This window comes from Amphibalanus amphitrite, unplaced genomic scaffold (genome assembly GCF_019059575.1).
Source record: "Amphibalanus amphitrite isolate SeventyFive unplaced genomic scaffold, NRLGWU_Aamphi_draft 001805F_arrow, whole genome shotgun sequence".
NCBI classification, from domain to species: Eukaryota; Metazoa; Arthropoda; class Thecostraca; order Balanomorpha; family Balanidae; genus Amphibalanus; species Amphibalanus amphitrite.
In genome coordinates, this window is record NW_024883298.1 from 81,762 (window position 1) to 108,027 (window position 26,266).

The window sequence follows — 26,266 nt, forward strand, 5'->3', positions numbered from 1 at the left end:
CGCCGCCGGCCGACTCGCGCCGCAGGAAGCCGAAGCGGCAGGTGCTGCCGGCGAGAGCTGTGGTCCTTGCAGACTCTTCCGCCCGTCCACCGTCCCTCCGTGCTGGCTATGGGGCCAGGGCATTCGCCAGGGGCTCAGCGATGATCCACACGTCCAGGCAGAGTTGGCTCAGCGGCTCTGCGGCTCAGTTTGCGGAAGGTTTCCACCGCCGCCGAGCAGCTGCCGTGGTTCAGTGCCCGGCTTGAATGCACCGGTAAAAAGTCGTCCGCCGAGTCAGTTCAACTCGCATTAGTGGGGTGACTTGGGGTTTGCATTAGTGACGTAAAGTTAGAGCCCACGGACCGGGTGGTGGGAGCAAATTTTGGTTCTACGGGATCGCTGGTTTATCGGGTCACGGGAAGGTATAGGGCTCAGCATATTGACAGTGGTTTGGCAAAGGGATGTCCTCGACTGATTTCGTCTTTTTCTGTTGCAAAGCGCACAACTCTCCGCCGCACTGAATTATGGCTGGTGCAATTATGATGGGATAAATTTGCAGTTTTCTTACCAGTCACGATAGAAATGCATTGTTCGCACTCTGATTTTAAAACCGGGTACCATTTCCCACGACTTGCATCGCCAGAATTCCCGTTTCTGATCCAGATATGCTTACATAACACAGCCAGTTTCGGGATTTGCTGGTAATTTAAGAAGGCCAGTCTTTCGCTTACACCTGCGTCCTGTATGCATTTATTGCAGGTAATATTTGTATCGACATGCCTACATGTGCACATCAAATTGGACACAGCAGCTTCGCTTGTAGTTCTCGATCAAAATTAGAGGTGTTTTTGAATGCGCAAATATGCCTAATTCATACAAACAACAGCATTGGCATTGAAAGCGCATGCCACTCGCACTGATTTTGAACTTAGGCACTCACATATCCAATTAAATTTAGGGATATTTTCCCGATCCCTATCAGAAACTAGACAGGATTCGTAGAGAAGCGTTTGCTCCATCATCATTAGCTCCGCCGAATCTCCTGTTCATCTCGGTTTGTTTTATGGCGCTTTAATCCATCTCAGTTTACCAAGATCTGCCAGTTACAGTCACACGGCCCGACCAGATCACACTGAACGCCCATCTCATTCCCTGCTATTATCTCTCGGACGGGACAGCTTCGGCTGCCGCCCGGCCGATAGGGCGGAGCTTGGTGCGACAGAGGTCCACTATTAGCGTGGGATATTCCCGGGCGATCGTCGCGCCGACCGTGCTCTCCAACTGTGCGCGACAAATCGGGAGGTGGAAAATCGCCCTGACCACTAGCCGGCGGTACAGAGGCATCATGAGTGAGAGGTGCGTGGCGAACTAGAACTAACAGGCAAAGGAAGACGATGAAATCGATCTCGTCTTCACTGGCTGGAAAATTGCATCAATAGGCCGCAACGGTACCGAGATTTCAGCTTTGTAATATGACTTTCGGGCTGAACGTCGATATATCGCAGCGATACATCGATGACAAACTTCCTTGATCTAACGCGGACTTTCTTAGAATCCCTGAGTCTCATTATAGGACTGCTTGCCTTGAAAGGTCTGCACCGCAACGCAACTCTCAATGCATGTCTCTTGTAAAGCCGTAACCATTTGTCGCCTGTTGAACTCCAAGGACCGGTATTGTCCCGTCACTCCCCACTCACCCTGCTCGGCCCTATAGAATCTGTCCCATGGTGTCATGCCTTCACTGGGCGCCTGTCGCATCGCGCTGGTATTGAGATGGGCCCGGCGGCGTCACCGTTAGCCGGCCCGTGGCCAATGGCTATCTTTCCGGTCTACCGCGCGTGCACCGGTGCCGACGCCAGCTGCAGCGCCGCCGACGGTGCTGACGCCTCCGCGCGCGGCCATCAGAAGCGGGTCGCACAGCCAACAGACGCTTCAGCAACACTAAGGCGTCCGACTTGTTGCCGGTAAACGTGGGTACAGAGCACGTGACATGGTCATTGTTTATCATGGTTCGATGTTTCCCAATGGTGAGATGGTGTGATGAAGGTAGTTTGTGGCCGGCAGCTGGGAAAATGCAAATTACTGTCGTCAGGAACAGGTTTGTGGTGTGAGTGGTTGTTAGTGGTAATCAAAATTGATTTGTCCCATTGACTGAAACTGGTGCCTGGTGACATTCAGAAATAACTGAATGTTTATCTGATAGGATGGCATTTGTTTAAAAAAAAGATGAATGCATTTAGCAAGGTTGAAGACCAAGATGCATTACCCCTAATTAGTTGAAACTGGCGATTCCTATGTTCCTTTGAGTGTAAGTAACCGCTTTTTGAAAACGGTTCATGAGACCTCACCTTTGCAATCATGCCATGTTCTTGTTGTACGCAAGAAGAAGGGATTGAAGCAGCTGTCACACGAATAAGCTGACTGAATGAAACCAGGAGGATATGCTCCCCACTCCATTTCACCAACCAAATTTGGGCAAAAAGTGACCCAGTGTCTGGCGGTGACCCGTATACAGCACCACAGGGTCGCCCGTGCCTGTCCTGCGGTGGCGTTGTTTGACCCAGCTCACGGCCGGCGTTGGCTGCAGACAGGCTGGGTCAGGGGTCAGACCGCCGGATTGACCACCGTCTTCCGGCTGGCGCGGCGGTCACGGCTCGGGTGCCGCTGTGGAGCGCCCTCCCCGGCGCCCGCCGCCGCCGCACACTGGTCGGAAACGCCTTCACGAGAGGCCACGGGCGATTCCGGAGTTTCGGATTATTTTTTATACAGATCGATTTGAAATTGATCAAATGATTATACTTAGGCCAAAAAACCTAATCCGGGTGACCAAAAATAGCTGTAATCAGCCCCCGAAGATGGGGTATCCCAGAACTCGGAAACTGACGCGGAGCAAGAGGTTTCTTGAGCCGGATATTCAGAGTCTTATTGCTGATAGACACCAAATTGAAATCCCACATATCATGCATCAAAATGTTCGTTATGAAGTTGCCGACTGGTCAGTGCAAAATTTTTGGTATACTTTTTCCCTATCTAAGATGTACTATAGCTTTTTTATGAAGGCTCTCCTACAGTGATTCTGGAATATAACTGCAAAGTTTAGGTAAGGAAACAACAGGTAGTCCCATCTAGTTCCACTCTGATTTTTTGTGAGATGAAGTAGGATTTAAATTTACACCAGGGCAACATAAAAGCTAACTGCGCATATTTGCGCAAAATTTGCAGGAGCCGCTCTTCCTACCCAACTACCGCCCGCCCCGCCCCAGTTTCGGCTCGGCCGCCGCGCCCGGCTTACGCTGACCTGTGTTGTGTGGCCTGCACGCATCCATGCGTAGTTGACTGGTCATTAAAAACAGATGCGCTTGAGTTTATGAATTTTGTGAAAAGCGCGTTTTATGTATGCAATTATGTATGTATTGACATCAAAAGCCTTCCACATATTGCGTGGCGATTACGGCCTGCATTTAGAGAGCCTTGCTATTGACAACCATCACTCGGCTGAAGAAAGTGGAAATTGAAACCTTCGTGAATATAAGACGCTGCAAATATAGGACACCTGTCACTGACGTCGGGTTACCTTGGGTTGTCTTTTTACATTAGATCACAATTCCGGTATTTAACCCTGACCGGACCGATTAGTTTTCTACATTGACCGGGGAGGGTTGGTACAACTCCCTCGCCGTTTCGCCTCTAATTGAGCTAGAGCCTCGCAGAAAAAAACAAGCTTGTGTGCCGTTATAAGACGCAAAAATTAGGTACTACCCGATTTTAAGGTCTTAGGTCAGCCAGTGACCTCTTAGGTCAGGTAAGTGCCACAAGGCACGGGCTCGGTTTTAGGTTAATTACTTTGCCTGAAAAATGGTCGCACTGCCGCGATTTTGGCATAATCGTGTTTGTCTAGCTCAGGCGCGTTGAATGCTATACTTGGTGTTCGGGTGAAGTCAACTTAACTCTCGCCAGCACAGGCCATTTTGCGTCCTTCGACGGCACAAGGGGGGGGGGGTACGACCCCCCTCGCGTTTGGCCCCTGATCGAGCTAGAGCCTCGCGGAAAAAACGAGCGTGTTGCCCGTCACGAGAGGAAGCCGATGATACCCAATTTTAAGGTCCTAGGTCATCGGGTGACCTTCCAGGTCAGGTCAATGACCCGAAAACCGGGAAAATCGGGACCTGTTAGAAAGTCGTAAATTGTGGCTGCTATGTGGTTTTCCGGGGTGCTGATCACGAATATCGTATTAGTTTTGATCAGAAGCATTTAGACCAGGTCGGGTCAGGTCAGGTCCGGTCAACCGGTAGGGGTTGTGACGGGTATTCGTAATACGTGTCAACCGCCTCTGACAGCTTCGTAACATGTTACGAAGGCGCCAAAACTACTTCGTAAATGTTCAAATGGTTGCTAAATTCGAATTCAGCTCCAAAAACTAGCCTAGAAACATGTAAAACTCGAAAAAGTGAACCGAGGTCATCCGAGGTCACCAAAGGTTAATGACCTGACCTGACCTTCAGGTGACCTTGACACCCATCCTAATGTATGGGAGCAACATCAAATCACATGTTTGAACGTTTGAAACCACGAAAAGCTTGCAAACGCGCGGCTAATGCGAGCCGACATACGCCGAATCGCGATTTCGGCCAAACATGGTCACGGAAAAGAGGTCACAGGTCAAAAGTCATTGCGGTCAGGGTCATGAAATTTTCAGGGTAGGTGTAAAATTGATCAATGCGAGGGTACTGAAAGTTTCGTCGCGATCGGCTGCTTTTTACGCGAGTTATTCGCGAAAAACCTTAGGGGGGGGGGTTGCATCAACCCCCCTTGTGCCGGCGAGGTTTAAGGTGTTAACCTCGGGTCAAGGTCAGGTCGGAGCCCCTCAGGTCACGAAAATGGTTGAAGGAGGTCATTATCGCATATCATTCGATTCGGCAGGTCTTCCTGAGTCCAATGGTGGCTTTCCCGACTCTAGCTCCATCTGATCAGGAGTTATTGACGAAAAACTTACATGGCCTTAGTGACGTCATAAATGACGTCACGCAAAGTCAACAATGCTAAAGTCAAGCACTGGACCTTGCAAGGAGTGCATGAAACCATTCCCGGTGCCCGAATAGCAGCTCCCAATTTCCCTTGTTGACTTAAAGTGGTGCTAGATCCTGTATTATACTCAATTATGACGTCATAACTTAACGGATTCACGTCATATATTTAGTGCTTGACATCCAAATGATAGCTTACATATGACAGAGAAGGTATGCACAGTTTCATGAAGTTTGCTTCACTAGTTGTGGAATAACAAGCAAAAAACTTTTGCGGAAAGGCCGCTGGCCTCTCGCTGGAGCGTTTCCGACCAGTGTGCGCCGCCCGCGGGTCACGCCTGTTGGCCGATCGTGAGAACGCGCCTCACGCTCACAGAGCAGTTGCTGCCCGCCAGGACTGGGAACTGGACTGTCTTTGACGTCCTCGGAAGTCCTAAGGCCTTGCGTTTTGACTCCATTGCCGTAGAGTGAACAGAAGTCAATGAAACGTAAAACGAAACAAGTGACTGTCATCTGAGTAAGAAGGCGGCCGTTTACAAAGTCCGTGGCTGTCTGCAGGGACCGCATCCCGGAAGAAGCCATGAAAGCACGCCATTCAGTCCATGTCAATGACTGAAATAATCCGTGAGCTGGCTGATTAGCGAATCAGTAACGTTTGCCAGGCCTCACTGAACACAGGCCGTCTGCCCATTCAGCCGCGGAAGGTCAAAGACACGGGCTCGTTCCAGCATAAAACAAGCGTGCGTTTTCCAATCGCGACCGCACGTATTTGCGCGATCGTGCACCACGAGTTTTTCGGTCCGGTGTCTGCGGCACGTCCGACTTCAGCCCATGGAACTGTTGAACCGACAAACAGCAGAGCTCGTCGAACTCTTAGCTTTTGGAGGTTAACGGCCGTTGCCCCAGACGAACTATATTACAATTCCAAGCCGTAAGAGGAGCTTTGCAACGAGAATTGAAGTCACTCGCTCAATCTAGTTGTACTAGGGAAACTGCAGCTGTGGTCAGCTGAGACTTGAAGCTATCGCTCTCGTTCTGTGACCATATGTACTTGCATCCGTGTGAGTGACAAGACAAGTCGTGTTCCGGTTTTGGGAATTAGACGTTGAGGCAGCGACCGTGACCTATCAGTTTTCGGCTGATCAAACATTGGTGCTACCGATCGGTGATAAGATCGGATCAGTCGATCATAGCGATGACGGGAAATGAGCAAATGTAGCTTTTCCGTCTTAACTGGTCCTGGGTTGTGAGTGCCGTAGGCACCCTGACAGCTGTTACCTTCGAAATGTGCCACAGCACATTTCGAATGTATCTTAGGAAGCAGCGATATATTTCCGGATACGATTTATGACTGTCGGCAAATTAAGGGCTGATGCCAAGATGATAATTGATAATTATGGTCCGTGCTTGGCAATAAATTCCGTGTTTTTCACGCGACGGGGCGTGCTGATTGATGGCAACTCTCTGCACTAGCTTATCGCTTTCGGGATTCACACGAGAATGCGATCTTTTTACTTTGTGGACACAGTCGTGAGGATATGTGGGTCAATGGCAGATGCCCCCCACCCCTCTCAATCGGGTACACAATTAGCTTTCAGGATGAGGGCATTGTGAGATTTTGCAATTCGTTGTTATAAACAAACAGTTTTTGCTTTTTTATGAGTATTCATATTGATGTTGATATTGATGTCAAGCGTAACCGTCTACATAGAAAGCTGCAAAGACCATGCCCGTAGGCACTAAGGACTGCCGACTGGACGTAAGGTATTACCGGTGAACTGAAAAGTGACGTCTTAGTTCAAATTTATCGGTAGCTTTTGAATATTTCATCAGGTTAATAATTCTAGAGTGGTTTAACTAAAAGTTGTTCCAAGCAGAGCTAGCCCGACAGTTTTGAATTCTGTCAACACGTAGGTAGGAAAATGTAAGGCACACAAAGGGCTCGAGCCTCGAAGTTGTTCGGTGTAGTAGATTTGCGAAGCCATCGGCAGGATGGCCTGAAGAAAAACGCCTATCATCGATAACGTATTACAGCTTCATCCGTTAAAGTCTGCACAAAGTCGCAATTAACCATCGCTGTCCCATTCATCATCGTAGCCAGTCGGAATGAAATTGGGGCAAACCCCAACTTTTTCATTCCTGCTTATGCTCTGCTGCAAACGTTCTTTTGAAAATCGTCTATTTGCGTTGGCATGCCCTGTCTGCCATGCTACCTCCGCGACGGTACCGTGACGCCGGCGCGGTGGGTTGAACCGATGTGACTTAGAGCAGCATCAGCCTCAATGACCATAGGACTCCTTCACTTCATTAGCTTGGGTAGCTAACGATTTGGACGACGCTATTCAGGTTTCATCAACACAATGACTGAACATCCCAAAACTTGTAGTGAGAACTGAGAGGTTTGGAGCGTGATTGCCAACGGGAGCGATTTTTATTCAGGCAACAAAGCTTGATGGGTTAATCGAATCGAGCCATGCATCAATTCATGACCCGCACGTGCCGAAACCCACCTGTGTCTCCTGTCCTTCGCGTCGGAAGTCAAGATGACCTCAGTCCTGTGAGACGAAGCACGGTGCTGATGCAGCAGCAGGGCAGCAGAAGTTTGGCCGCTCCGACTTGCGAGGCGCTGTGCTGGGTACGTCCGACCAAGACCAGCGTACCAGCACGGACAGACGGTGTGGCACACCAGCGGACCAGCGGTGGCAGTGGCGGAGGAGCGGCGCTGGGCAGCTCCTGCTGGGACGGCGGCAGCCACGCGAGTGTCTCTGCCGGGTCCGCCGAGCGCTGGGCCACCTTCAGCGGGCCGGAACGGGGCCGCTAGTCGGCCCGGCGCGGCGCCGACCGGACAGCCGGGCCGCGCCGCGGCGGCCGCCCGAGCTGTACCCGACAGGCCGGCACCATCAGTCACCAGAGCTGCGCGGTCATCTGCCGCGAGCCAGTCAGAGCTTCTGCCCATGTCCTAAGGACTTACGCCGTCGGCCCTAATGTCAGGTTACCAAACATCAGTCATTTCAATAGACGTTCTCTTTGCCATGAGCACCTACGTTCGTATCAGAGCATAGATCTGTTATGCCTCACCAGCAGACATAGCTCCTTGAAAGCTGTGTCTGCTCTATGTAAGCTCGTGTCGGTTTGCGGACTCTGCCACGCCAAGACCCTTTGCACTTCCTGCTTTTTCTATTGAAGACTATTTCCTCACATATCGATCGCAGCACGACCGAGCCCTCCAGTTTAAACGTTAGCATGCACCGTGAGACACTCCATCGGCCGTGATCTCAGCAGGACAAAGACCGTCATCTTCCTCTGCAATCAGTCAGCATTATCACCTCCACTTCTGTTCCTTCCAGTCCAGTGCCAACGACCTCGGTCAGGGAAGACGGCATCCGTTCCGGGCGTCACGTAGGTGACAGAGCGGCGCCAGCGGTGACGACGACAGGTGTCATCTGGTCTGCCATAGGGTCTGTCGCCCAGTCTGTCATAAGTCTGTCGGTCAGGTCTGTCATATTCCGGAATGGCTGGAGCTGGCGCCTGTCGCGTTATGGGATGGAGCGGGATATCACAGCCAGGTGCTCCTCTCTTCTCGATCGGTGATGGGAAGGGAAATTTTAGACACCATCATGAGGGATAGATGCACGTGGATGCATGCTAAGGAATGACAGTTCTGGGATAGGGTCCCGGTAATCTCAAGCCCATAGCCTCAGTCTAGCAATTATGAACTCATACTTTTATAACTTTGATGCGTCGTTAGATGACAAGTGTCCACATCTCGAAACCGTTTATGGTTTATTTACCATCTTTATGGACGATAGTGGTGTTTTCTGGTATTTAATTCGATATATGGACAATGGACATCAACGTGCGGGTCTGACCGCGGCCATGGCCGCAACAAAACTGAATGGACTGATTGTTTGAAATATGACACGATGTCAAATCACTGGGGGTATCTGGAGGAAGGAATTTGAGACAAATGCCCCTCCCTCAGGCAACGCCCGAAACTTATAACAATTAAACGTTGTTTTTTTAATAGTTAGAAAACTTAATTATGCTTATCAGGAAAGTTTGATTGAAACTGCACGACAGCGCACAAGGAATTCAGATTTGATAAGTTGTTTTTTTTTGTAAAAACTTTTTGGGAGGTATACAGGCCCCTCCCTCCCGCCAGGGCGGCGGATTCGATGGATTTTAGGGTGAATCCGACTCCGACTCCGACTCCGGCTTCAAAAATCGACACCGACTCCGACTCCGACTCCAACTCCGACTTTGAATCCGGACGGTTCTATTAAAATTCATATGATATTGAAGTACATAATGAAGATAATCTTATCTTGCCTGAAACGATCACTTGTATGTACGTTCCAAGGCTTTGCGTTGCAAATATGCATTAAAAATAACATGGAGAATTAACCCGCGCCCCGCTGGGGTCTGCCGAGCAACGTGCCCTGTTGGGGGGGGGGGGGGCATTTTACCTCCCCCATAAGATCTCGATAACCACGCAACATAGCGACAAGCGGCAACTATCTTGTGACCCAATTTCATTGGCCTAGGTCAAACCGATGACGTCACAGGTCATCGGTCAGGTCAGGTCAAATTTCGAATTTTCACCGTTTACAGGCATTTCAAGAAATATGTTGTAAAATCGAGTAAAATGCATGTCATTGAAAATAATCGATGGAGAATTGTTCGTCAAACACATATTTTGCTATTTGAGGTCACTGATGCCAGATCAGGTCACAGAGGGTCACAATATGAAAATATCATGTGATGCATCAGCATGTTTTATGGTCCATTTTACATGACAAATGCGATTATGTGGGTCAGGCAGTCTTTGGGGCCAGTATAGGTTATGTTCTGGTGAAGGTCAGGTCAAGGTCGGGTCAAATTAGGTCAAATTTGTAAGTTGATATTTTTGCATAAAATGGGTATGGATTCGATGCAGCTCATCACGGGGAATCTAATGGTGGTCTTTGTTTTACGCTACGTGGTCTAGCATTGCTAAAAAAATTGAGTTAAAAAAAATTGACGTCATCAATTTTGAGCAGTTTTTTCGCTATAACTAGGCCAAAAAGGAGGTATCGATCTAACGTTTGCTTTGTAGATAGAAGAGCGCAGGGACTATCATATATTTATTCCGGGTTTCCAAATTCGAAAAACTTTTGGGATTTTTTGCGTTTTTCTGATTTTTTTTGAATTTTTTTTAGGGTCAAAATCCCAAAATTTTGAAAATCCGAGATAGAGGTTTTGTAGCGACATTTTTTTCTCTACACAACCAAATAAAGAACTTTGAAATTGCTTGTTAACCCGCGCCCCAGTGGCGGTCTCAGCCAACTTCGCCCTAGTGAGGGGGGGCATATGTTACCACCCACCTCTAACTCAAAAACTAAGAGGGCTAGAAAGACGCGGTAAAAAGCAGTCGATAGCTCTCAATGCGTACGTTTGAAAGTATTTCAGTCATTTTTCACCTTAGAGCAATATTGGGGTCACCAGAGGTCATCAAAGGTCAAAATTTGCCAATTGTCATTATATTTTTTTCAGAAAACATGCCGCTATCTCAGGAACTATGGTAGCTAGAATAACGCAGGAAAGAGCAATCGATAGCTTTTGAACTCTTCTTTTGAAAAGGTCATTATCAATATTGACCTCAGGTCAACGGTTTGGCCTCCAGAGGGCAAAAAGTCCAAAAATAGCTGTTTTTACGAAAAGTGTTTTTCGACAATAACTTTCGACTACAAAAAGCCACGACATTTCTATTGCCAGAATCGTGTTCCTCTCGCCGAGACGCGTCGAATGAACTATAATTTGACCTTGAAAGGTCAAGTTGAAAATTTGACCTCAGGTCAAGGTCATGACCTCACCGGAAAAGGTCATGTTGCATATCAGTCGATGCGTCTCAACAAGGCAAACACAATGAGACTAACCCCAGCGTTCTATCTCTTTCCAATCGCGAGTTATTGGCAAAAAACTGTTTGTAGCCTCAAGTGACCTCGGATGACCTGTCTAGAGGCTATCAGCAAAAATGACACCTTGGTCATCACGAGTGGACTAAATCATTGTGATTCTGAAATATTTGGACTGTTCCGATGCGTACACACGGATCTAGAAGCATTTTCATTTTTCTCCATTGACTTGTAATGGAAAGGTTTCGCCACTGACCTGACCTTAGGTCACGGATATAAAAAATCCGAGATATACAAATTGTAGGCGCCCATAACAGCATGCAATCCACCAAGTTTGAAACCTTTCTGACAAACACTGCAGGCTGGACATGATTGCAAACTTTTTTAGGCTTGGTCAGCTAACTTGACCTGGTGACCTGACCTGACATGACTTGGGGTCAAAAATTTCACACATTGTCCAAAATCGATGTACCAAAAGCTACCCCAAGCGGCGCGGCGCTACGCGCCGCGGTTTTTTATTCACACGCAAAAAACGCGACAGGGTGGTAACATATGCCCCCCCCCCCCACTGTGGCGAAGGTTAACTGTGGCTTTTGTGAGGGTTTCAAGATTTCATGCTTTTTGGTCATTTTTGCTCGAACATGACCTCAGTTTGACCTCAATAACTCCTGACCTAAGGTGGCCTAAGACTTGAAATTCTGTGTGAAGGTGTCAAACTAATGCCGGGAAGGTACTGAAAATTTGGCGGCGCTGCCCGCCGCTGTTTTCTTGCTATTCAAGAAAACCACAGGGGGCCATATGCCCCCCCCAACGGGGCGAGGGTTAAAAAGCAGGTGCTGGGGGAATTAACCGTCTTGTGCTTCTTTCGCTGAAAACTTTCGTTCAAAACAGCAAAATGGCCTTTTTTTTCGGCAAAATCTAATTTCGAGCGCAGTATCAATTAGGTTCAGTGTATTTCTTATTAGCTATCAGCTAGGGTTGCACTTATTGCTTGTAGGTATACCTGCCTTGTCCAGTGGTGGCGGAACATCTTCAATTAAGGGGGGGGGGGGGGCACTGCCGACTTTTGATCCCATTCTTTCCATGTAACGTCCATAGGGTTAATGTAAAATGACAAAATCAAGGGGGGACGGTGCCCCGGTGCGCCCCCCGCTCCGCGGCCTTTGGCCTTGTCATATCATCAGACAAAATCATCGGTTAAAACATCGAAATAAGTTTAATATATGAAGATATTTGTTAACAAAGAGATTAGGTGCAGACTTTGTGAGAATTAGGTGCGTTCGCCAGATAGCATCGTCAATCAAACAGGTGCAGTGTATGACGTTGAGCCGTGCAGCATTAACTCCGACTCCGGAGTCGGAGTCGGTAAGATTTTGGCGACTCCGACTCCGATTCCGACTCCGGGCAGAACTGTCGGCTCCGACCGACTCCGACTCCGACTCCTACTCCGCCCGCAGCCCTCCCTCCAGCAGCGTCAAAGGTCGCCTCTCTGGAACCTCCAGTGCACCAAAGTTCCAAACGCTCACATCTAAAAATATAGATGTTCCATTTATGGAATTAATTAGAAAATAAAATAAAGCATGGCTTTGCGCGTGAAGAAACATCGCTCTGTTGATCAACCTGGCTGCCGTCTCGGTCAATCACCATCAGTAAACTCAGCAAGACCGGCCTCCCATCGCGATAATCACCGTTTTAGCCTGTTCAGCACAGCATTAGCTCATCTCGCTGCGACCTTGGTGAGAATGAGCACGGGAGACAGTTATTTACACACCAGTCTCCTACCGAGCCTGCCGCAGCGGTCGGGTGGGGAGCGCCACGCCGCCGCGCTGCCTGATGAATGAAGCCGGCGCCCGACTCCCGCCGCGCCGCGGACAGGCGCCGCGCCGCCCGCACACAGGTATGAAACCGCCTGGGACCGGCGGCCGCAGTCGCTAAACGGAACGACACACTCAGCTGAGCTGCTGGGTCAGTCGGGCCGGCTCCAACTGAAGGTCGTAAATCTTCTGACTTACCAGAGTTCGATTCCATTGGTTTCTGCCGACGTCATGGAGATAAAGTCCACAAAACAGCTGGGAAGCTCAGCTTTGTCGCAGACCTGTCACATTTCGCAGCAGCAGCGTGTAGTTATTTTTACTACGGTGGGACCCAACAGAGTAACCGCGGTAGGCACATGCCAACAAGTGTGTCATTCTGTAACGGACAGTCAATATACTCAATGGCGTAACGAATCTCGTTTAGGGCGTGTGCAATGTCCACCTAATGTTATTGTAGGTGACTGGGAAGGGAAGTGACCGTATTCATCGAACTGAATCCTTTCGCACGTTACTCCGCACAGAGGAGCAAACCGTTCCTCCCCAGGTATTTTTTACCAGGAATCATTGGCGGTCCGTCACCGTGTGCCGCCAATGATTCTGGATTATCAAGCCTCATGCCTTGGATTGGTGTTGGATTGGTCGAGTGGGGTCTCGTATTAGCGCTAAATGACGAGAATCGGTGAGGATGCTGGACTCGAAAAGTCGCCTATTAACATTACAAAATGTCTTAGCTTTGGAATAAGCAATAACTAGATCACTTTTTGCTGTGGAAAGATCTAATTATTGCTTCGGTGAAAAATAAGAAGTATGATTTTTTTGTAAAATTACTTTAAGTCTGCAATTATTGGCCTTATAGAAACGATGAAAATCGATGTTCGCCTTCATTTCAACATTTAATATGTCATTGCCGCAGCTCAGCGGCAGGTACCCGCTTTTAAACGTTTTTTTTTTCTATTGGTCGCTTTTTCTATAACATGCCATATTAATAAACATATGAACGTGCTGGATTGATATGTATGTGCAAAGTATAAACCATCATTTCCTTATGTAGATTCCTTTCACATGAGCATTTGTCTGTCTGCTTCGGTTTTTCTTGTCGGCTTCATTCATTCAATAATCCGCTTTCAATTTTGGCCTTTCATCCTGTAGTTCATTCGTGTCCAGTCCACCAATACATGCTTTGATCGGTGAATTCAGCCACGTTGGTAATCCTCCAGTACACAGTTCCCGCCTGCCATGAACAGAAGACGTCTCCGGAAAGCAGGGCCTGTCTGCGATGAACAGTCCCCCGGTGAACAGGTTCCGCCCCGCCGCGCGCCGGCCGCGCCGTGACCCGACCGGCGCGCGGCGGCCCCGCTCTGCACTGTCCTGCCCGCTCGGCCGTGACATGCACTCGGCACAGCTGCCGCCGCCGTGACGGTGACGTCAGCGCGTGACGACGCCGTGACGGGCGCCGCGTCACGCCCTGATGTGACGCCCGCGATGGCCGCCGGTGAGTTACGCGACCTCTGACCGCGCCGGCGGCCACTGACCGGCCCGGCCGGGTCGTGACGCGGCCAACGGTCTGCTGAGGCGGTCACCGGGGTCGGGACTCAGTTCCTCCCATGTCACCTCCCATCCCGACCAGTGTCATCTATCGCTCGCGCGACTGGAGCGCTCCCGACGTGGGTCATCTGCGTCTGTCGGCCCCGGTGCGATCCTCTCGGCTCTGAGTCGTGTTCCGGCTGAATGCGCCGGCAGTCGGCCGGTCTGAACTGACGCCGGGGTGCAGACCGGACGGGACGGCCGCGCGGTGTCCAACAGACGGACAGCGGAGGCGCTACCGGTCCAACTCGGCTGGACCGGGGATGGTCACCGCTGCGGCTGTCATCTCTGCGCCGCTGTCCGCCGCATCCGACGTCTCCGCGGCCTCCTCTGTCGTCAACGCCCACCGCTTTGTCGACCACCGCTATTCAGTAGCAGCGCCGCCCCGAAAATTAGGCTTCCGCGTTCTGACGGTGTGGCACGGTCAGAATCCGACCGCCGTTACGACCAACCGTCCGCCCTGAGAGTCTGCACTCTGATGGAGCGGAAATAATTAGTGTTTGGTGAACTGATTTTGACGGGATGAGTCGTCCTTTTTCTATTGTGGCCGGTCCCGCGTAGATCACAAAAGAGCAGCTGCTGTAAGAGTTATGTCACTGTTGGTTAGCGCCACGGTTTGATTTGGAAAGGAAGGCTGGCAGCGAGGGATGATGCCTACAGGCTTCCTGAACCGGTGCCAGAAGGTGACAGCGTTCCTTCAGAGTTCAGCATCTCAAATGGAATTTGATCATGAATGCCCTCTTGACGTCAAGCAGACACGTTGAACCTGGTTTTCAGCATCATGCAAGATTCGATGTTTTGATGAACACGGTATCTTTGGTCTTTGCTAGAGAACATATACGAGTAAAGTACATTACGAATTCGGCAACTTCCCAATTTCCATCCCGGACTTCATTCGAATTCCAAGACAAAGACACGAGGTACGTTATCTTCACTGACGCTCTTCCTTAACCTAATTCTGCCTTTTTACTACTCGCATGGAGCATTCGCCCCATTAGTGCATGGCACAGGGGCGGATCCAGAAAATATCCAAGGGAGGGGCCATTAGAAACCAGGAGGCCCCCCCCCCATAATCCCACCTGTTGGAGGCCCCATCTTCCCACTTGTTGGCCCCCCCCCCAAAAAAAACTGCGTCTATTGAGCTTATCTAGCTGTTCAGGCAACATCTCAACATCTGTGCAGGCTTGGAGGCCCTCTGTGCAGGTTAGGAGGCCCTGTAAAAGTGGTCATCTCTGTGAGTATAAGAGACCTCCAAGTTATGAAAAGCTTTACCAATCTTCTAACAAAGAAGTCTTCTCAGCTAGTCTTCTAAGAAATAACTAAGTGGGTAGGTTAAAAAAAAAACTCATCGGATTTCGGCCACTTTATTTTCAGGAGGCCCCCTTTTCAGCTTTTTAACTTTTTAACTTTTTATTTTATTTTTGAAAAAAATCGGCCAAGGGGGGGGGGGCCATGGCCCCCATGGCCCCCCCCCCCCTTGTATCCGCGCCTGGCATGGCATGCGTGCGCTGTCGTAACGAACCCATACCATATGTTGCCGGACTTGGCACGGTCACGGGCGTACCCACACCGCTACACATGGGTCAGATCACGGCGAACTACGGTCTCGGGTCGGGTCACGGAGGCGCTCGGGTAATACGATTCGGAGTGCAGCGACCATCTGTTGCCAGAGTGATTATGCTGCAGCCAACATGTGTCATGCGGCAGAGCTGGAGATAGGATCTGTTAGCGGGTTGGCGTCCAGTATGCTGATTGCTGGGTGACTGGAACGAATAGAGCGTCATCTGTGAATAAAATGTGGGACTAACGTCGAGCTGCCATCTTGATTTGGAAGGGATGTTTTTGGCGTTATAGGTTAGGCCGATTTTGTTGGCACCCGATTTAAGGTATCTTAACCCGCGCCCTGCGGGGGGGGTGTTTGAACCCCTTGTGGTTTTTCGCGAATATCTCAAAAACGTCCGCGCCGCCGTTTTTGGTACACCTTATCACAAATCAATTCTACACATGTTGTGAAAATTTCAGACCAAGGTCATTCAAGGTCAGGTCACCAGGTCACTTGAAGTGACCTCACCTCATAAAAAGTTTCAATGTCTGTCATAGCTACACCGAGTGACCGATCGCTTTGAAACTTTCAACGATTGCTAAGAGCAATAGCATGTACAAAATGTATATCTCATAATTTTGATATCGAGGACCTAAGGTCAGGTCAATTTTGCGACCTCCCCATTATAAGTCAATGGGAGAAAATTGAAATGCGCCTTTTTGGGACGAAAGACATTATAAACACTCCCAAACACGGAATTACAAGTGGTTTAGACACACCGAACATGGAAATGGTGTCCGTGACCCCTGTTTATGCCCTGAGGTCATCTTAGGTCACGAATGGTATCTAACAGTTTTTCGCAAATAACTTTTGATAGAGGCATGCTAGAGCGATGAAAACGCCTTAGCTGTGTTCAGCTCGACGATACGGATCGACTGATATGCAACATGACCCTTCCCGGTCAGGTCATGACCTTGACCTGAGGTCAAATTTTCAAGCTGACCTTTCAAGGTCAAGTTATAGTTCATTTGATGCGTCTTGACGAGAGGAACACTATGTCGGTAAAAGTCAGCTCGTACAGGGCTTGGGTCAAAAGTTATTGCAGAAAAACTGTTTCCGAAAAAATCGGCTATTTTTGCAGTTTTTGCCCCCTGCAGGCAAAACCGTTGACGTTAGGTCAAATCTGAGAGAATTACTCAGAAAGGGCGTTAATAGGGCTATCGAATGCACTTTTCCGCGGCGCTGTAGCTCTATTGGTTCCCGAGTTATGCGTTGGCTTCTTGGAAATTGTCGACATTCGACCTGGAAATCGGCGAAATTTTGCCTTCAATGACCTCTGGTGACCTGACCTTTGACCTGACCAAAAAATTAACCGAAGTGACTTCGGCATTATTTTTGACGCTCTTTCGAACGCCGCCTTCCGTGTATCGCTACGTGGCCCAGGAGCCGAGTTACAGGGGGGGGGGTTCAAACCGCCCCCCCCCCCCAGCAGGGCGTGGAAATCCAGAACCCCCAGCCGGGCGCGGGTTAACAAATATTGTCACTTAATAATTTCGCACAGGCTGTAAAATGTCAGCACTAAACCATCAAGGTTCAGTTCACCGGGGTACGTAAAAGAACCTCACCTAAAAAAAAAAATTGCCTAGCTGGTGGCTGCAGTGACTGAATAGTTACTTTCAAACTTTTAACGATTGATAAGGGTGACAGAATATGACAAAGATATAAGATCTCAATTTTTATCGGTTGTCATATGGTCAGGGCAATTTTGCGACCTCCGTATTGACTTGCCATCATAAGTCAATTGGTAAAAACTTGAGACTGTGCTTCTTGTCAAGCTCTCGAGCATCCTTTTTTGTATGGTTCTGTTGTAGTTATCTAGCTGGGCGTCCTTAATATTTGACTGGAATATGCAAAAATACGAATACCCTCTACCAGTAAAACGCCTTTTGGGCGAAGAACGAGCGAGCGAGATAGTGAGCCCTGCACGTGCGGAAGGGCGAGAGGGTACTTCCAACGGCAACGGGCTTGCGCAAAGCACCCTTCTAACCGGTCGCTAGCGGTGTACCAAATTTGAACGCAATCGGCCCAGCCGTTCCTGAGATCTAGAAGCGGCATTCTGCACGTGCGCACGTGCAAACGGGGTCCAAACTGACTTTCGCACGGCACCCTGCTAACTGGTCCCCAACCGTGTACCAAATTTGAGCGCAATCGGCCCAGCCGTTCTCGAGATCTGGAAGCGCCCCCTGCACGTGCGCACGTGCAAACGGGGTCTAAACTGACTTTTGCACGGCACCCTACTAACTGGTCCCCAACCGTGTACCAAATTTGAGCGCAATCGGCCCAGCCGTTCTCGAGATCTGGAAGCGCCCCTTGCACGTACGCACGTGCAGCAGCACCCCAATTATGGCACATGGATATGCATTGCCTAGTGGGTGCCTACCTACATGCTAAGTTTCAGCGAAATTGCCCCAGTAATTACCGAGTTATTAAAATGGGAACAAATTTGACACCTCTTGTTGTTGTATTTTGCACGTGCACTGGGGGTGACCCACATGCATCGAGAGTATCCTATTTTTGGTAGAAGGGATGCTGCTACCCTACAAAATTACCGCAAACCAGTCGCCCAAGCGGCTGCTGAGATATGAGCCTCTCAAAATCACTACTTTTGCAAAACAGCTTGAACACCCTTGACTTTTCACGTGGCACGTGCCACGACGGTCACTGAGATGTTTCAAAAGTAGTCAATTACGGGGTAGAAGGGATGGGGCTACCCAACAAAAAAGACCGCAGGCCAATCGGTCCAGCGGTTGCTGAGATATAAGCCTCTCAAAAGCGTTACAGGCCGGGCCGGGCCGGGCCGCTCATACTGAGATTTTTCCGTTATATTGAAAGACTCACTTCGCTCGCTGCGCTCGCTCGTAATTATTTCTGCAATGTCAGTAGGCGGTTGGTCGTTGGACACACATCATCATTAGCATTAGAACCACTTCACTACCCAGGAACTCGCCGACGGCGGATCAAAGTGCTTTACCAATGTACACACGATTTCATGAGCTGTCGAGGACCCAAGCAACTACAGCTGTCACAAACCAAGCATTTGCACGGACTTATCCAGATAGGGGCTGAGCAGCGGGTACGCGCTGGAGGTGTCTCCGCTGGTGCTCCTCCTCTGCGCGAACTTCTGCACGCCCACGTCCACGGTCCTCTTCCTCGGCCAGCGGCCCTTCTTCTGCTGCTGCTGCTGGCGGCGCGCGCGGCTCTGCGCGCCGTTGATATGTGCGAAGAGCACGCGCAGGACGCTCTCCTTCTGGAGCCAGGTGAGCGCCGACACATCCACCTGGTCGGCGTCGGCGCGCCACTCGTTGTGCCGCTGCCAGTCGTGCACGATGTCGCGCGACGACTTCTGGCTGCCGTCGGTGGTCATCACCTCAGGCGGCGGCGCCTGGCCGGCCAGCCCGGCCGCCATCTGCTGCCGGTACTGGTGCTCGGCGTCCCGCCAGAACTGGCGCCGCTCCCCGGCCGCCGCACCCGCCACCTGCTCCAGCGCCGACAGGAAGAAGTCCTCCAGCTGAGAGCGGCGCGCCAGGACGCGGCGTGCCAGCGCGCGCAGCCGCCGAACGGTGGCCTCTCGCAGCGCGAGCTGTCGGCGCAGCTGCGCCAGCTGGCGCTGCTCCTGCTGGCGCTCGTGCTGCGCCCAGTCGAGCAGCTCGGCGCGCACCTCCTGCAGCGTGACGGCCTCCTGCAGCCGGTCCGACTCGGACTCGGCCAGCCGCTCGCGCAGCTGCTGCGTCGCCACCTGCTGCGCTGTCAGCTGGCGGCGCATCTGCAGCAGCGCAGCCGAGCTGGTCTCGGCGTGCGTGCGCGCGCGGTCCAGCTGGCGGCTGCGCGCGGCGTCGGCGGCCTCCAGCGCCAGCACCCGCGCCTGGTACTGCTGCAGCGTCCGGTTCAGGCAGTAGTTCTGCCCGTAGACGTCCGCAGTGGTGGCGCTGATCTCTTTGGCGGCCATTTGATGGGCCGTGTCCACCAGGTTGTGCACCTCCTGGCGCGCCAGCTTCTCCAGGTTGCGCTTCTCGCGGAGGATCATGGCCTCGTACTCGACCAGCTGGTTCTGGTGGCGCACCATCGTGTCCAGCAGCTCCTTCCGCAGGGACTCGTTTGTTTCCTCTAGCTTCTCGTTCGCCTCCTTCAACCCCTTCAGCTTGTTGGTCTCGTATTCGAGTCTCAAAATTTGAATTTCGTTTTCTGAAATGATTTCGTTGAGGCCTTTGATCTTGTATTCATACTCTGCTGCCAGAGTGTTTCGCTTACCGCTTTCGACTTCCCTGATTTGAGCAAGCTCCTTTTCAACCACCTCAAGTCTAGCCTCATTGGCACCTCTCTTTTGCCGAAGGTATCCCACAACTTCAATGCAGTCTCTTTCCACCTTGATAAGACGCTTGTGTACGTGTTCATTCTCATCCAACAGACTGAAAGAGCACTTACGGTACTGCTCTCGAGAATGTGCCATTGCTGTCAGTTTGATTGTGAGCAGTTCGTTGGTTCTCTGACAGCTCTTCAGCTGCTGCTCCATTTCGGCATATTCTTCTGGTGAAATCATCTTCCGCTTTTTGCCCTTTTTGCGTTTACCTTTTTTGCCCTTCTTCTTCTTCTTGCCGGATCCGGAGCCCTTGGACTTGGTAGACTTTGTCCCCTTCCCTCGTCGGCTGGAGCCGGCTTTGCCCTTTTTGGGGCCTTTCTTTCGGCCCAGCGCTGAAACTTTGCCAGGCATTGTTTTCAAAATAGGCGCCATTGCCATCGTTTGCAGCAACGCTTTTATATCTTCATTCCAGTCATGCGCCTATATCCTGTCTGCCTACTATCAGATCTTTCTATTTATGCGTACATAATTGATATTTATACATTATCTTTGTGAAAGGCTTGATAGTACTGCAGCTTCAAATAGGCCTGTTGATTCTGCTGATTTCGTAGCAGGTAGTTGGGAGTATTTTACGATGCACGAGAAGTGAATATAGCCGGTCACCATTCGTGATGGCTCGGAACCTATTTCAGTACTCACTGGTACAGTACAATGCCATTAAACAAAAATATACCCTGCGCAATATAACCCGGTGAAACAATGTTTTTCTAAAAAAAATACATGGAATAAATTTGAAATGAATGCGACCTATACGAATTTATTATTGTATTAAAACGAGCAATACCACAGCACAGATCCTCCTGTTTTCACACATGTGGGCGCTCATAGAGACCCTGCTGAGCAACACATCGCGCGTTATATAAACACGGAAGTCCTTAGTGTGTAAAGCATGGCTAGTGTGTGCACATGCCAGAGTTAAAATAAACAGATGATACGCTGTTTGCCAAAATCATGATCCGACTTTCGCAAGCTGTGTGACAAATATTGTGTCTTATGTCTTACAAATAGGTACTCCACCGTCTGGCTTCATGGAAACTGCGTAGTAGCGCCTTTCGAATAAATAAACTGGACCATTTCGTTTCCCCTACGGTAGCATTACCGTTAGTGTCTTATAAAATCACTTGTGCGTACCCGAGCATCAATCGATCTTCCCCTCCTCGCCCTTCTTTTTTTCAGAGTTCCTACAAGTGATAAGTAACAGTCGGTGGCAATACGTTTTCCTAGCCCTGACCAATATTTTGTAAACGCCTCTTTGTAAAAAAAAAGAAGCATCAGACATGACGCAGTTTATTTAACCCTCGCATGTGTAGGGGGGGTCGGATGGACCCCCCCCCCCATGGTTTTTCGCGAATAACTCGCGTAAAAAGCGGCCGATCGCGACGAAACTTTCAGTACCCTCGCATTGATCAATTTTACACCTACCCTGAAAATTTCATGACCCTGACCCAAATGACCTTTGACCTGTGACCTCTTTTCCGAGACCATGTTTGGCCGGAATCGCGATTTCGCGTATGTCGGCTCGCACTAGCCGCGTGTTTGCAAGCTTTTCGTGGTTTCAAACGTTCAAACATGTGATTTGATGTTACTCCCGTGTGTGTCAAGGTCACCTGAAGGTCAGGTCAGGTCATTGACCTTTGGTGACCTCGGGTGACCTCGGGTCACTTTTTCGAGTTTTACATGTTTCTAGGCTAGTTTTTGGAGCTGAATTCGAATTTAGCAACCATTTGAACATTTACGAAGTAGTTTTGGTGACTTCGTAACATGTTACGAAGCTGTCAGAGGCGGTTGACACGTACTACGAATACCCGTCACGACGCCTACTGGTTGACCTGACCTGACCTGACCCGACCTGGTCTAAATGCTTCAAGACATCATCTGTGATCAAAACTAACACGATATTCGTGATCAGCACCCCGAAAAACCCCTTAGCAGCCACACTTTACGACTTTCTAACAGGTCCCGATTTTCCCGACTTTGGGTCATTGACCTGACCTGGAAGGTCAACCAATGACCTAGGACCTTAAAATTGGGTATCATCGGCTTCCTCTCGTCACGGGCAACACGCTCGTTTTTTCCGCGAAGCTCTAGCTCGATCAGGGGCCAAACGGCAAGGGGGGGGGTCCAACCGACCCCCCCCCCCCCCTACACATTAGAAGCTGGCAAACGCCGCACACATGCGAGGGTTAACACTTTATTGGCACACATCATGGTGGTTGCAACACATGCGGAATGACCTCTGTTGTACTTTTGTAGCGTAAATCAACGAATCATATTGTGAAAACAGTCGTTGCACCAGCCCCATAGCCGTGAACAATGAACATGCTTCAAATCACCACGCATGCGTCAAGTAATCTACACATAAGTATCGATGTCAGTATCCGCAATCAAATCCAGTTTATTTGCCAAGTTCCCTGGACGCTATTGATATTAGTCACCGCAACTATGTCTGATAGATGAAACTGTCCGGCCGCATAGCGTCTGCCACCACCGTTTTCTAAGCCGTCACCACTGGTGTGTAAGCCGTCACCACCGATGTCTAAGCCGTCACCACCGGTCTCGGAGTCGTTACAAACAGTCGCAAAGTCAGCTCGGGAGGACGACGAGGCTTCGCGTCAGGGCAGAACTCCTCATAGGGCCTACTCAAAGCCGGGCAACGGGAGCTCCTCGTGAGCGTGCTGCTCCTGCTGCCGCCGCAGACCCTGGCGACGGCCCTGTCTCTGCCGGCGACCCTCCTGCCCCTGATCCTGACCCTGACGCTGGCGACCCTCCTGCCCCTGGTCCCGACCCTGACCGCGTCGGCCCCCCTGACCGCGGCCCCTACCCTTCTGACCGCGGCCCCTGCCCTTCTGACCGCGGCCCTTGCCACGGCAGGTGGACGGCTCGAGCTCGATCACCACTCGGCACGGACCGCCACTGCCGCCACCGGTCTTCATCGGCAGAGCGTAGATTCTGTCGGCAGAAAAGAACATGGGTAAGATGTAGAACAAACTCGAAACCCCGCAGATGTGTCTGGAAACGTTTTCGGTAAGGTATGTGATTTGAGTTTGCTCAACCCAGTACCGGATTTTGGTATATTTAAACATACAAATTACGCTTGGAATTATCAATCTTAAGCAGCACAGGAATAAACGGACTCGTTGTTATCAGTCGGGGCGCAGTTAACCAGTTGCAGTTGACGGCCCGCCTGAGGAACCCCACACCGTGTTTACATAGCGGCGCTGACCTGGCTCCGGAGGCCGGCACTTGGCTCAAGTCGCCGACGTTCTCCATACCGAACCGGTTCGCTCTGGAGAGCACCGCGTGCACGGGCAGCGTGCGACTGACGCCCTGGTCCAGCGAGGCGGTGTCGATACCAACTCCGACCACGGCCGGGTCCTCGGCCAGGTCCTGACCCGCCGCCTCGCCAAAACCTGCCCGCACGATCGCACAGCGCGTCAAACGGGAACACGTTTTACGGTGACATTCAGTGGAAACAAGTTAGCTGAAGTTTCGATGGCCCAGCGATAGAAAATAAATGCGGCGATTGTCTTATTTTAAATGTCGAACGCAACTACAACCATCTACATATGTCTATATATGACTAAAAATGACCGATCTCGCTCACCGGGGAAGTGGTAGACGCCGGGCTCGGCGTCGCTCAGGCCGAAGTAGCGGTTGCGGTCGGGCCAGTAGGCCGCGTAGCCCGTCCTTATCAGCACGATGGTGGGGTACTTGAACTGGCCGTGGGCGTCCCTCCAGGCGTTCAGGTCCTCCGGGGTGACCATGGCGTCCGGGTTGGCGGCGCTCCTCTCGCTGATGTCGATCACAGCCGCTGCGGCGCAGCCACAGGTCGAGTTAGGCAGCAAACACCTGAACTTTTCTACAGACAATGGCCCAGTGGCGCTAAAAAAATACGTTATGATGTGTCCATCCATCAGTAACCGTTAGGTCATGACAAGTCGTCGTGGACTACACAAGGTGACGGTGGTCCTCTCGTCAGATGGTCAGCCGACTGGAAGGCGGACACCGACGAGTGCTGCCTATTGCCTAGTCTCACCGTTAGCGATGAGGCGCTCCACCGGAATGTCGGCTATCGTCCACCCCTGCTCATAGAAGTGAGACGGAGCGTCCATATGAGTGCCGGCGTGCTCCACGGTCTCAATCTTGAACTTCTGGCTCCTGCAGTCAATCACAAAATGGCTTCATATAGACTGAGTGGCATGGTGACTGGAAGCGTCACACTCGTGCACAACGTTGCGCTCTAAATGAAATTCTAACATTCACGTATTGTAACTATTGTTTGGAATTATAAAAAGTGCTAAATCGTTGACCTAATGCGAACGTTGGCACTTGGCTGCACAGCATAGGGAAACGGCGAACATTTTTCTTTGTGTCGTTCTACTTCAACCATTTCATTTGTATGCCTACCTAATATGGACAATTATAATGTCCCCATAAGCATGATCTCTCGTTGCAAGGACATGTTTGGTTATGTCATACATGTTTAAGCCATTCAAGTAGGCCAGAATAAGATATCAAGCCTTGCGAGTACGTGAACCATTGCTTGGTTATCTTTATGTGCAGCGTTGAAGGTACAGTCACCAGCAGTTGCTACCCATCACCCCCGGACGGCGGGGGAGTAAGCTACCACCGCCCCTGCGAGACTAGCGCCGCCATGCGCCAAGAAGTGGAAACACCACGTGACTGAGGCCACGTGAGGGCAGGGTCACGTGATGGAGGGGCGGAGCATAGTAGCTTTTGCGCCCGACACTAACTGAAATGCGGCGCTGTGATTGGGCGCCTTAGCATGAATGAAGCCCCGGCGCCAGAATCAGCCGTTCGCCTTATATGGAAAGTGAGCCTTTGCGTTTCACTGTTCTGTATTGGTTTGAGAGCCACGGCACCATACGAATTGTGAGCCCCTTTGAACGGGTCACCGCCCGAGGCACTGAGGCGACGGCTGTGCCGGGCAAAGTCTCGCCTGGTGGGAGAGGTGGGCCAGGGAAGGTGCGATCGAGCAGCCACTGAGACGTGGATTGGTATTATCCAACCGCGACAAACGATGTCAGCAGCCTCTTCTCGTGTCACAGACAGTGTCTATGACACGAAAAGCTAGACAGACAACGTGGGCAGTGCCCACTCAAAAGCTACTAAACGATCCAGTTAAGAAGTTGGCGAGGTAGCCAGACCAAATAAAAAGTTTTTAATTCGATTTTGGTTGACAAATGACATACATACAAGCCCGCTGTGATGGACCAAAAAAGGAGCTGAACAGTAACAGTTCATACAACTTCTAAAACGCTCAACGGTTTAACAATTCAAAAATCAAAAGTTAAATGTTAAAATTAAGCCTGCATGTTTAAACTCTGGTCCGGCGCGTGCAGGAAGCTTATATTGCCAGTTGCCACTTGCAATTCCACTACGTTGTAATATAACCAAGAGTTCTGTGAGAGCAGCAACTGAAAGCCCCGTTGAGGGGGAGGGCGGCGCGAAACGGCCCCCTCTCCTTTTCAGTCGATATCTCCTAAAGTATCGCAAATGTCGCCACCAAACTTTCAAGACCCCTCCGGGCATCATTTTTACACCTTGTGACCAAAATTTTCCAGAGCTCTTATGAAAGGCTAGTCACAAATGACGTGAGAGGGATGCCATGTTCTGTCATTTTCGACCCAATAAAAGGTTTAGCGGGAAGAGCTGTCACGCTTACAGTTTTGAAGATAACGAAAAATATTCAAGATAAAAAAGATGTAAAATAAACAGGCTACCAAACTGCTTACTCTTATTTCCAAACAAAAATTGATTTTGACCATCCAAACTATAGAAGTATAACACCCGAAAATACCAACAACTTTCAAAATTAAACCGGAATAGATGTGATAGAACTATCTGCTCTAGATATGCCAAACTTAAACTCGATAGCTCCATTTTTAGCAAAGTTATGGCAAAAAACTACTCAAAATTTATTACGTAAATTTTTTAATTCAATTTTTTGCCGTCACAGAACACACAAAGCGAGCCAAAGGCCACCATTG

General features: G+C 50.2%; 3 protein-coding genes across 6 annotated transcripts in view; all 3 read right to left on the bottom strand.

Annotated features, from left to right (window-relative positions):
- Positions 1-7,761, bottom strand: part of LOC122375257 — a 29,605-nt gene extending 21,844 nt beyond the window's left edge. For 2 of the 4 annotated variants that reach the window (XM_043354534.1, XM_043354533.1), the window contains exon 1: positions 7,514-7,758. The gene's annotated coding sequence lies outside the window, so the exon portion shown is untranslated. Of the gene's footprint in view, positions 1-7,513 lie in introns of all 4 variants that reach the window. The other 2 variants (XM_043354535.1, XM_043354536.1) reach the window with 2 other exon arrangements.
- Positions 7,762-18,920: 11,159 nt separating this feature from the next.
- Positions 18,921-20,606, bottom strand: LOC122375262 (basal body-orientation factor 1-like). Its single transcript, XM_043354541.1, has one exon. It carries the CDS (start codon positions 20,604-20,606, stop codon positions 18,921-18,923), a length of 1,686 nt encoding a protein of 561 aa, XP_043210476.1.
- Positions 20,607-22,427: 1,821 nt separating this feature from the next.
- LOC122375263 (isatin hydrolase-like) lies at positions 22,428-24,413 on the bottom strand (the record flags this gene model as incomplete). The annotated part of the gene is made up of 4 exons (XM_043354542.1): positions 22,428-23,204; positions 23,479-23,665; positions 23,860-24,066; positions 24,292-24,413. Coding segments are annotated over 4 exons (829 nt in total), but the record flags the coding sequence as incomplete, so codon positions are not given.
- Between the last annotated feature and the right edge of the window lie 1,853 nt (positions 24,414-26,266).

What these genes read in the sequence shown, in the direction of transcription:
- LOC122375262 (XM_043354541.1), bottom strand. Translation starts at nt 20,606, where the DNA reads ATGCCTGGCAAAGTTTCAGCGCTGGGCCGAAAGAAAGGCCCCAAAAAG.